Source organism: Amblyomma americanum, chromosome 7, assembly GCF_052857255.1.
Source record: "Amblyomma americanum isolate KBUSLIRL-KWMA chromosome 7, ASM5285725v1, whole genome shotgun sequence".
Taxonomy (NCBI): domain Eukaryota; kingdom Metazoa; phylum Arthropoda; class Arachnida; order Ixodida; family Ixodidae; genus Amblyomma; species Amblyomma americanum.
The window spans coordinates 132,971,739-132,984,363 of NC_135503.1; the positions used below are offsets into that span (position 1 = coordinate 132,971,739).

At 50.9% G+C, this 12,625-nt stretch overlaps 1 protein-coding gene across 1 annotated transcript; it reads right to left on the reverse strand.

The window, feature by feature from the left end:
- Window positions 1-1,778: 1,778 nt before the first annotated feature.
- On the reverse strand, window positions 1,779-10,568 carry LOC144098074 (uncharacterized). The gene is made up of 4 exons (XM_077630628.1): window positions 10,282-10,568; window positions 9,047-9,450; window positions 2,572-2,679; window positions 1,779-2,263 (listed from the first exon to the last, which is right to left on the reverse strand). The coding sequence occupies exons 1-4, from the start codon at window positions 10,566-10,568 to the stop codon at window positions 1,779-1,781; spliced, it is 1,284 nt and encodes a 427-aa protein (XP_077486754.1).
- Between the last annotated feature and the right edge of the window lie 2,057 nt (window positions 10,569-12,625).

Here is a 12,625-nt window from a genome sequence, read left to right on the forward strand (position 1 = left end):
GCGGCGCATAAACACTTAAGAGTAAAAAGGAGACGCCGCGGAGCGCGCACCGAACGGCGACCACCCTCGAGAAGACGTAGGTTGGAAAAACATCTACTCGTAGCCGCCGAACGACAACCGCACACCGCGGGCCCGCCGGCGCCGCAAACACCGCCCACTCCTGCGGAAGGGAGGGTAGCGCGTTCTGGCGAAGATAAGGGTCTGAAAGAAGGGCGAGGTCAAAATCCCCGCCCTCCATCAAATCAACTAAAACCCCCGTCGCGCGCCTGCAGTGGTCCAAATTTGCCTGAATAAAAGAAAAAGGAAAATTAAAAGCCATGGGGAAAAGTGGGACGATGAAAAGTGAATGAAATAAAAAAGGAAGTAGCACCAGAAAAACACTGCAGGCGCGCAGGCGATAGGAGGAGGGTGGAGCGTTCACCCTCAAGTTGGACAGATGTCACCCGGGGAAGGGAAGGGACAAACGGAGGGCAGAAAAAGATAAGCGAAAAAAGTGTAAAGAACAGAAAAACGTGTGGGCGAGCACAGGTTGCGCGTGAAAAATAAAAAGAAGTGAATCGGCGAAGGCAGAGGGCAAAAAAGACGAGATTCTAAAAGAAATAAGTAGGTGAGACAGTAGCTCTCTAAAACGGAACGTCGTAGCGACGTCATATAAAGTGAGAAAACAGAAAAGGAGTGTGCCTTCGGCGAAAAAGAAGAGAAGGAAAAGAAGACTGAAGAAAATGGCACCGCGTCGGGGCCAGGCCGAAGCGTGGCGCCAAGCGCGGCGCAAAAAGAATAAAAAGAATAAAAGACGCGCAGCCGCCCACCCATTCGTCGCCGCTGGCTTCGCCTCAAGAGGCGCCATAATCACTTCTTGCACTAAGGTTGTTAACCCTTTCCCGCATCACGGGACAGGACGCCGCACCAGCAGGATGCGGAGACCCCTCGCGGCCCGCCCTCCGGCACTGCGCGCAGGCGACCGCCGCGTCGCCAGCGCGAACCGTGCACGTCTCCGCGAGGTGGGCGCCGGCGCACATGGTACAGACCGCCCTGTCCGGTTGGGCGGACTGGCGGCACGCCCTCCTGGAGTGCCCATAAGTTGCACAAAGCGTACACATGGGCACGTCCGTGCCCTCGCCCACGAACCAACCGATGGCTACCCTCTCTGTGGAAAGGAGGCGCCCGAAAGCGTCCGGGGCCAGGGAGAGGATATGGGTTTTCGCGCCGTTGCGCTGCGCAAGGGTATACCGGCACGTCGTGGTACGGGGATCGAGGTCCAAACCGGGGTTTTCTGCATTGAGCTGCGGGACGACGTCGTCGTTTGCAACGTCACGATCGACACCGTAGATCCTGACGTGCGGGCGACACCGCTCCGCCACCCTAGCGTTCATCACTGATCGCGTGGTTTCATTTGATCTCACTGCGGTGCACAAATTTTCTAAGGATGTCCTGTCTTTGGCTATCACCGTAACGCCAGCGGTGGTCGGACGGAGCACCACGGGCCCTATGCCCGTGTCCTCGGGAACTATGTTCCTTTTTAACCTTGTGATGAGTTCTCTAGGCGAAACATTAGCCGCGGGCGCTGATGTTAGAAACGCAAAGTGATCGGGCGGCACCTGCCGAGGCGCAGTAGCAGGATCGTCAGTCGGCGCCGTGGGAGCCCGCGTCGCCGAACCACGGAGCACCTCCGCAAAAGTAGGAGGCCGAATGTCCGCAGGTGGCACGGGTCCGGGAACGGGCGGGGCCGCCGCCCCGTTTCGCGCCTCCGCGACAGAGGCCCGGGCTCTGGCCTCCGACTACTCCCGGCGCTCCGCCGACCACTTTGCCCGGAGCACCTCGGCCTGACTCCTGGCATCGGACGCCAGGGCACGATACTCCGCGCACCGCAACACAATCTCCCCAAACATATGCGAGATGTTAGTCCGGGCCTGCACTGAAATCTTATTCTTCTCAGAGTTCAGGAATGCGGTGAGGCGCTCCTGAATTTTCGTAACGTCCGCAAAATCTGGCATCGCCGTAAAAGCCAGGTCCAGCCTGGCACCGGCGTCCGCAGCGTCCCCGGGAAGAGTGGTCCGGTCAGGACCAGGCCCGGCGCCGTCCAGGCCCGAGACCCCAGTGGGGGATCGAGAGTCCTGGTTACATCGGGAAGGCGAGGAAGTCACCCCGGCCAGGGAAGTCGACTCGCTTGAAGTCGCAGTAGGAGGGGGCCCGGCGGGCTGAGGCTCCGGGACGGAGGCCAGGAGGTCGTCCCTGTCCTCCGAGAATGGTGATCGGCCCGGGTCTCCGGGGCACCCGAGCCCGCGGTCGCGTGGGGTGATAAGCGATGGAGTGCCAACCACCGGTCGATTCGCCCCATTGGCGACGCAGATAGGAAGCGCCGGGGGCGCTCATGGCCGCAGTGATTGTGGAGGCGGCGCCCGACCACCACCGCCACACGGCGACGGCGGGTTCAGGCCTCGCAAGGGCCAAGCCTCAGTGCGAGGCGCGAAGTCTGGACGCCGCAAGAAAAAAAAGTGAAAAAATCACCTTAGAAGTCCAAGCTGGCGAATCCGCGGCGCAGAAAAGGTCGGTACAACGGCCGCCGGTCACCGGAGGCCCGCAAGCAGGCAAAGTCCAGCGGGCAGCCGCCGAAGAGCGCCCGACCGCAAAAGGCGACCGGAGGACCGCGGGCCACGCAGGAGTCCCGCAGGTAAGGCCCTGATGAGGGACCGCGGCCAGAAAACGCGCCTCAGAGGACCCCGGAGGGCCCCGAGGCAGCGGCGCAGCTCAGGCGCCCCAGAGGAGACACTTTGCCCTCTCGGGCCGCGGTGAAAGTCGGCAGCGCCTAAGTAAAGGCCCGCAAAATGCGGTCGAAAAGCCGCTGGCGGCCTCCATGGAGAGGCCCGCAGATGGTGACAGGACCACAGGAACAACCGCAGGAACAACCGGGGCCCCAAGGCCTGGCCCGGCACCGGCAGCAGCAGGCAGGAGCAGCAGCTCGCACCGGGAGGTGCGCGAGCCAGAGCCAACAAACAGGACCTGGGCGAAACACGTCCGCCTAGTTCCAGAGCCGGCTCTCGAACTCCGCTGTAGAGTCCGCTGTAGACTCTAGAGCCCCTGCTGTAGAATCAGTGCAGGAACTTCAGCCAGTGAATGTGCCAAATGCCTTCTGTGCCGGCGATGCCCCTTCGTCACCGGAGTGCAGCAGTGTGTCGCCTGAAGTGCCAGCTTCTAGGGTGTTCGGTGCCCCGTCGGCTGTCAGCGTGGTTCCGAGTGACGTGCCCCACTCGGCTTCATGGGCTGAAGCCTTGGCTGTCTCAGAAGAGGCGATGAACAACAGCGCACCTTTGAAGCGTCCTGCAGATGATGAGGTGTGTGTCGATGGCGATGTGCAGAAGGCACCTGGTGTGGTGGCATTGGGAAGGGTCACCTCAAAACGCAGGGCGATGTCTGCCCTACAGGCCGCCGATTTGCAGGCCGGCCACCCGCCACAGTACAGGGGATGGCCTTCAATAAGACAAGCACCAAAAATGGCGGGCGTCACAGCATTTCAGGTCGCTACCCTAAACATTAGGGGTTTGCGTAATCACCGAAGGCAACATCAGTTACGGCATCTTTTAAACTAATGGGGTGTGAGTATGGCAGGCATCCAGGAAACCAAGCTGTCCTTTGATGAGGAGACTGAAGCTGCTGTCGAGCCTTTTTTGTCAGCATTCAATGTTATCGTTAGTCACTCGAGAGGCTTATCAAGCGGGTGATTGCTATTCCTGGCCAACACACTGGGGATTATAGCACAGAGTGTCATATAGCACAGAGGATGACGGGCGGCTTATATGCTGTGACCTCGCAATGTCGGGTGTACAGTGGCGAATTGTTTGTGTTTATGCCCCTGTAAAGCAGAGTGATAGACGGCTATTTTTCCTGTCACTAGTAGACCATTTGTACAAGGATCATAAAATTATGCTGTTGGGTGATTTCAATTGTTTGTAGGGATGAAGATCGAACAGTGTTAAGTAAGCGATATGACCCTAGTGCTGCTTTACTCACTGATTTGGCATACGAATAAAACCTGGTGGATGTTGGGCAAGATAAGGGACGTAACATCCATTTCACTCATTTTCAGTGCTCCTCTAGTGCTCGGCTTGACAGGATTTACGTTTCAGCAGACAAGTTATCCAGCGTTTTTGGTTACTGGGTGCGGCCCATATTCTTCAGTGATCACTGCATGGTGTCTCTTCAGATTTTCAGCACAAACTAGAAAAAATACACCACAGGATATGGATGAACATTTCGCTGTCATTGGTGCACCACATGAGGAGAGCTAAACCAGAAAGGAAGATTGAGAAGCAGCTGAGAGTTCTGCAGGTAATGCAAGAATTTTCCGAATAAACCCAAGCTTGTCTCCTACATGAAATCATCTCCATAAATTCATGTTCCATAATTTTCATCTTACAGAGTATGCATATCTGTTGTGCTAGATAGGTCACATGAGGATGACATTAGGTTAAATGAAAACTACAAAATCATTCTCTAAGCTGGGTGAAAAAACAAAACAAAAACCCACCCTCTGGACAACTTCCTTTGCCATCAGTAAATAAAAAACTGCATCAGTGATGCAAACAGTGCATCTTGGAGCATTTATGATAATTTTTTTTTCAGGTCTGCATGCATGGAGTGTACTTAATTTAAAATTAAATTGTATGCAGGGTCCAAAAAATAAAATTACGGCCCAGCCAGTTGCACTGCATAGTCATCCTTTCTACATACCTAAACCAGTTGATGTAATGTGTCAAAAGCTGGGAATATAAACAAAGAAACACTGAGGACTGGTCTGTTAAGTTTGCATTTTTGTGCCGATTTGTGGTAATGTTCACGTTTTTTTTTTGGCAAATAAAATACTATTTAAAAGGGAACCTTGTTTTCTAAAAACTTAATTCAAAGATGTGATGTTAGGATTGAAAGAAATTAACGATCACCTAACCTTGGCCTTGCCATCAAAAAGTTTGCTAGCAAAATGGCTTATATTCGTGACGCATGCATACTATCAATGTGAAGTGCAAACAAGTGTAATCCAAACACAGCAACTAAACAATATTAGCTGGTGCAGAAGAAACAGAGGTAGGCTCCATAAACACTTCCAGGTTGTGATTGTTACACCACAGAAGTAAAAATCGAGTGCTTTAGTGTTCAAGCTTCTTCATCTGAAAATCTCGTTTTGCTGTCTTTAGTTCGACTGCCTTGTTTGTGTTTCATTTGGCTCTGACATAACAGTCGCCCCTCGTTTATGCGGACACCTTGGTTTCCGCCAAAACTGCCCATAATGCGAATCGTCCGTAATAACTAACCTGGAAGAAAAGTATTCATAGTTTGACTTAGGTCTGGTTCTGTACATATTTGTAGGCACTGAAGATGAAGTTGAACAAAAGATCAGGAGCTATAAATTGTGGGGTTGACATGGGGAGATAAGTACGTTCTCCCCACTCAATCGCGGCTGACACGGTTCAAAGCCGCCTGGACCCCACCCCGTGATCGCGTACGCTACCGAGCGCACGCCGACCACGGCGGGCCTTGCTCTGGGGGAACAAAGGAACGACACATTGGCTGACACAAACAGGCATTTATTGCTACAGAAACAATAACGCCAGCTAGCAACAAGGTACGCTAATGAATCAAGGACGTCCGACTCACCAGCAAGGTTCCGAGCGAATGTTCGCCCGCGCTAGGGCAAGGGATATAAACTCCGCAGGCCGGACGGGACGAGTACGGGAGCCTGTCTCCCCGTCGCTTCTTCGCCCCGTCGGCGAAGAGCGGAGACCCGAGCGACGCGTCCGCCCAGGGTGATCATCCCAGCCGAAGAGAGCCCATCTCCCGCGGGCAGGCTTCAGCAGTCTCCCCCGCAGCGACGCTGGCGCCCTCTCTTGCCAGTTAATGTAACTGGCAAGGGAACGCGCTCATCCTCGGGGTACGACTGCTGCTGCACGGTGCCTCGCGGGAAAGCAAACTCAGGGGGCTGCAGGGCAGGTCCCCACATCCCCCCAACCTTAAATAGACCCACGCGCCTGAAAGTACATGCTATGGAGGAGTCTCCTGGTCTTCATGTCTTTGAGGCACGTCTTGCAGCGGAGGTCACGCCGACAGCGTCCACGCAGACTTCCGCGGTATTCCGAAGGCGGCGTGACGGTCTCCGCTGGGATGACTCGTATGGCCCGCGGACTACCGTGTCCGCAGGCCCGCGAATCGAAGGCCGGTGGGAAAACTGCAGGCCAGGATCCTGCAGTAGTCGCCAGGGCAGCAGCAGCCGGAGGTGACTGCTGACTGGTCTCGCCACAGCTGCCCCGGATGGATGCGGCGAACAGGATACAGGCCGCTCCGTCGCAGCAGGTGGCAGCGAGACGATGTGCACCGGTCAGCAAGCCTGGGTGGCTCCACCGGATCTGCAAAATTGTCGAAACGCTCTCGGCGTGCCTTTAACGTAGGTCACGGGAGGGGAAACGGCATCCGCAAGGGCCTCGTGGCACAATGCCTAACTCGCTAGCAAAACGTGTCGGCGGCTGTGCAAACGCAAAGTTCGAGTGAACAAAGCCCTTTTTTGAGTTGAACGAGACTGCTCAGTTCGTGCGAGGTTACAAAAAAAAAACGGACGGGCAGCAAAGTGCGCCCCCTCTCAACGTCACGGTCCGGTGGTCATGTCTCTTTTAATGTGGTGCAGGCAGCTCCGAAAAGCCTCAGGCCTAACGACCACTTCGACAACGACCGTGACCACACCAAAGACCCGAAACGGGTTTTGTGCGCGCAGCCGCGAGGACACATCAGCTTTGTGGGGTGGTCCTACCCCGCTCACTGCACAAAGCAGCTTCTGAGCGGTCGGCGCCCACCGTATCGGACGGTGTCGGAGCGCCCGGTGCCGAGCTGCAATACCAGCGAGCTCGTAGCGGCACCCGTGGCCCCAGGCCACCCGGCTCCCGGAGCCGCGACTCACAGTCAAAAAGAGATAGTAGAGAAAATATACACAGAAACTCGGACCACCCACGCGGCTTCCGTACTCACTCGCTTCGGGCTCGGCGACTCCGCGGGCGCTAGGCCTCGAACTCCCTCGATGCGGACCAAGTCATTCTCACGAAGAAACTCCAGGGAAAAAAAATGTGCTGAGCATGTCGAAAAGTTCAAACATGCTGCAGCGCAATACACCTCGCACTCAAGAAAGCATGCCGCAGGTCCTAGCGATCAAAATTCACTCTAGGCCTAGCACTTGTCAAGTCCGGACAAAGAGCGTTCCTCGAACCGAACCGACAGTCGTCCAATGTTCCAAGAGCAGGCCCCACGTTGGGCGCCAGATGTGGGGTTGACATGGGGAGATAAGTACGTTCTCCCCACTCAATCGCGGCTGACACGGTTCAAAGCCGCCTGGACCCCACCCCGTGATCGCGTACGCTACCGAGCGCACGCCGACCACGGCGGGCCTTGCTCTGGGGGAACAAAGGAACGACACATTGGCTGACACAAACAGGCATTTATTGCTACAGAAACAATAACGCCAGCTAGCAACAAGGTACGCTAATGAATCAAGGACGTCCGACTCACCAGCAAGGTTCCGAGCGAATGTTCGCCCGCGCTAGGGCAAGGGATATAAACTCCGCAGGCCGGACGGGACGAGTACGGGAGCCTGTCTCCCCGTCGCTTCTTCGCCCCGTCGGCGAAGAGCGGAGACCCGAGCGACGCGTCCGCCCAGGGTGATCATCCCAGCCGAAGAGAGCCCATCTCCCGCGGGCAGGCTTCAGCAGTCTCCCCCGCAGCGACGCTGGCGCCCTCTCTTGCCAGTTAATGTAACTGGCAAGGGAACGCGCTCATCCTCGGGGTACGACTGCTGCTGCACGGTGCCTCGCGGGAAAGCAAACTCAGGGGGCTGCAGGGCAGGTCCCCACAAAATGCATTATCCTGGTCGCCATCATATTCAAACTGATGTGCAGTTTGATTTGCCTAGTGTCAATGACATGCGTGACGGCACACCATGGCTTAATGGCGTGTCTTATGCTTCGACTATTTACATCCCATAAAATGTAAGTACATGGCTGTCCTCAGTCAGCTGACAGCTGCCGTATACAGCTTTCAATGTAGTACAAGCTGCAGAGTTTTTCATCCATTAATGCAATACAGCTAATCTTAAGCACATCTACTGTGCCCCTTGTCGTAGTAAAGCATGAAACCAGAAAAAAAGGCATCACTAACGCATTTGCACCGTGTTTAGATGGTGGCATGCACTTGAAATATACGCAAGAAAATATCTGTTTGGGGCAGTTCAGACCAGGCATGTAGCCAGGAATTTTTTTCGGGAGGGGCCCAAAGTAATTTTCCAGCTTGCGGGGGGGGGGGGGGGATTTCCGGACGGCACTACTGTCTATATTGATGTGGTATAAGTACATAGGCCCCATATCCTATGCTTTTTCACCCTGTCCATTGTTTCCACATTAACAAGGCATAAATAAGATAATGACAAAGTTTATTCCGCAGAAAAATTGGTTATAGTTCTATTTCATTAAAGCTGCGAACTGGGCGAGTTGGTATTGATTCATATTTGAACAGCGCAATAAAACAACGGGACACAACGAAGAAAGCAGCGAAGCAGCGCTTGTGGTGTCCTTTCTTCATTGCGTCCCCTTCTTTTTATTGCGCTGTTCAAATATGAATAGTTCTTGGCGGAAAAATCTTCAAGCGCCGACCAATCGTTAAAAAAGATGACGTTTCGGCCCCGGCTTACGGGGGCCTTGTTCTATTTGTCCATATTATCGGGCGGCGTATTGATGGGCCACAACTGCACTGCATTGTGTTTTTTTTTAATTTTCTACCTTAGAAAAGCAGTTTTCAGTGACAGTGGTTGGGGACGACAGCGAGGTCGATACACACCAACCTCAATTTTTTCTTTGTGTCCCTTAGTGGCAATTGCAAACCCTAAAAACCAAAATCTTCATGGGTGTGGCCTAGGGTTATAATGGCAATCAATGTGGGTTCTCAAAACCGTACTGAAATTTACTGCACATGTTATATTGCACAACAAACCATCACTGTAGAGGAAGAAGCCGCTGGTTACTAAGGCGCTTGCGGCAGGTAGGCTTGGAAACTCCAGGCTGGCTCCACTGCCATGGTACCTTACCAGAAGGGCTGCAGAAATATGCCAGGAACAGGTTCCTGGCATCGGCAGCTTCGCACGGGAAGTTCCGGGCATGAGTGCTTTCAAGAGGAAAGTATATGGGCTCTGGCCCGTCCAGTGGCACAGATTCCAGACTTTGGCGCCATCGTCCTTGCACTACATAGCCCAAGTTGTCCTCTTTATCAGCATACCCATTAACTTGGAAATTCAAGGTAAGAATAAAGTTGTGGAGAACGCAGGTGGCCTTGACTACGTAGTCCACGTTCTTTGGGTGGAGGTTGATTGTTCTTAACAGAATTCTCCACCTAGCAGCAGTTATGTCAAATGCATTTTCTGCACATCTCCTGTAAAAAGAACATTGCCTCAGATTGAAAGAAGAAAGAAACACATACGAAAGTGCATGTAGCAGTGACATAGATTCAAACTGCTGGCGAGATTGGAGTGTTTTAAACACAGCGGGGGTGTACTAATGTAAATGTATACCAGATTACAGCATGCCAGCTGTACACGCACAGTAGCTGCTGTACAATAGGGTGGGGCATATATCACATCTGTACTGTTCGTAGACAGCAGACATTATACTATAAGGTATACGTATATATTTGCACGTTTCCGCTATGTTTAATAACAGAAAATAATGAAACAATATGCAGTTATGTGATCCCACACAATACAATCGCGTTCTCCAAAAAAATAAAATTATGAAGCCCTTTTTTTTAGCCGTTCTTCTCTTGCAGCACAGATGCATGCCATATAGTCTCCTTATCTTGATGCACACGTGTTTGCAAATGTATTGCCTTGTCTTTTGCATGTTTTGTCTCCCTGGAACTACATTCCTTACGCAATGCCTGCATTCAGCACCTTTGTGAGAACATGAAGGGAATGTTCAGCAGTTGTACCCTTCAATTTAGACACATATCATGTAAACACAGTGCACAAAGTCAGGAACCGACAGTATCAAAAGCATAAGATTAAGTAGCAATTTTTTTACTACTGCAGGCAATCTGCCCACTTCCATAGATATTTATGACAGAAAAAGACTCAGTTCTCACAAGCCATTTTTAAGATTGGTTCATAAAAAAAAACTATGCACTGTTTCTTGACACCTGCAACATTACTGCACACATCTAGAACATATTCAATTGACATCATCCAAAACAAATGAGATTGCATACCTTGCTCTACTCAGCCTATAATTGAAAATTCTCTTCTCATCCTGAAGCTGCTTATCAGGGAATGGCCGCATGAAGTCCTTCCGCAGCTGGAAAGCCTCGTCTCCAACGAAGGCGTATGGAGCAATCATTCCTGTTGCGGGTAGCTGGGAGCCCAGTGGAAGACCAAGCTCGCCAGCAACCAGAGCTTTTCCAAAGTCTGAATTCTTGAGGACGCCACCATCGCTCTGGCGGCCTTCGGCACTAACATCGATGAGGACGTACTTATAGCAACTATCTACGATTGCCATTAGGAAAATAGAGAAAGTGTGCTGAAATGCAGAGAAAAAGAATTACCACAACCATGTAAGCCAGATGCAACGAATGCAGTTTTAGCTGCTAAAATAATGAATGCTGCCTACTCGCCTTAGTGCAGCATTAAATTTAAAATTAGCTACAATGGATTTATGTAGAAAGTGAGCCTGTATTAAAGCCATCCCCGATCATGCAAGCAAAAAGCAGGTGTACGGCAACCTTTCTGAGATATTTATTACAATAACATCACAAGCCCTCTAAGCGTGTTTACAGGCAGCAAGAATTTTCAGACAATTCAGGTATATTATAGTTCGGTACAACTCTAGAATGAAGCAGCAAGAACTTCTAAAAGGGTCGTCGAGTGTCATGGTGTCTATGTTCATCCCTTTCATCTATGTTCATCTATGTTCATCCCACCTGCTAGCCACCCGTGATGCCATGCTAGGGGAATAAACGCGACATGTCAAACGGTCGACACCACTGGCTGGAGGACCTGCTCTGAGGGGCGTTTGCCACTTTGTTCTGAAGTTGCACCTGTCTACAGTGCAGAAAAAGACAAATAGAAAGGAGGTGGGCAGGAGATATGCCCCCTCCCCCCAGTTACTACACCCAGAATGTCGACGCACCAAAAGTGCAGATTAATTTTAAGACAAAATAAAATATGTGAACGATAGTGTAAATGTCATGGTCATCCTCTGGTTCGGTTTTTTTTAACACCGAGTACTGCAGCAATTGCAAATACATATCGTAAATATCCTATTGTCAGGTTTAGAGAAAAAAAAGTACCGGTACAGAGTGTGTTTCTTTCCTTCCAATGATGTATATCACATTAGTAAAGAAATTGATACAAAGAATTTACCTACACTGGGCAAAATAATTTATAACTGAATTTCCTCTGTCATCCTGTTCCATTCTCAGTAACAAGAGCTGACCCATCGCAGCGGCTTAGCAGTCAGGGCAGATACTGAGCCAGGGGACTGCAGGTTCAATGTCGCTGTCAGCGCCCGTTAAAGAAGCTCAGGTGGTCTATATTAATCTACAGCCCTTCACCACTGCATGGCTCAAAGCTCAAGTGTCGCTTCAGGACATTAAACCCCACAATTCATTTAGTTCCAAGAATGGCTATAATGTCATACTGGGCCACAAGGCCTTAAATAAACTGCAATATTATAGTCGCTTGTTTATTTGATGTCATTCATGCTTTTGTTTTCAGGCTGGAAAACCAGTGAAAACAATGAAGTTCCATTATATTGCAGGTTTTTTGTAACACCTCAGGTGACCTGGAATACAATTTGCCATATCCACCGCTCGGGTGTTAAAGCTGAAACTGCATAAGACTAGAAATTGAATTATAAACTTTACTAGGCATGTAATTCCACATGGTGCTCCATCAACGCTTTTGTCTTACATGCCTAGCCAAAGAAAACATGCCACTGAAAATTGTGTATTGTTTTAAGTGGTTCATATCATAGCGTAAGTGTTATTTCATGGTTGACTATATAAATCACTGCATTCATAGCAATGCCATCACATCCAGGTAGCCCCTTACCAATGTACATGTAACACAAAGGTAGTCTTGTGACCAGCAGTTGTAATGCATTACCGAAAATCGGCCAAAACTCAGATTTTCAATCTTTTAATTTTCGTGTTCCTCGCACAATTCCGCATCTGTATGCAAATTTTCATCATTATACCACACGTAATTAAGAAGTTAGAGTGATTTAAAAATGCAGTACCACACCCACTGCCCTTTATATTGTGGACAAACGACACCCAATTTCGATCGCCCGGCGCATCAAAACTACGCGCTCTACCGTGGCCATTTTGGTCTCGTTCGAAAGCGCGGGCTTTCGGCTTATTTTTTCTTTCGAGCAGCAGCCCTGTACATGCCGCCTTCGCCAAAAAAATGAAAGAAAAATAAATAGCGGCGCGCGCTGCTATTGGCCGGTTTAGGCACGTGATCAAAATGGCGTCGTTGGCAAAAACTTTTGGCCAAAAAATAATACAAAAATAAACATTGGTTGATAATCAAGAATGCGCTAGCATTCAATAT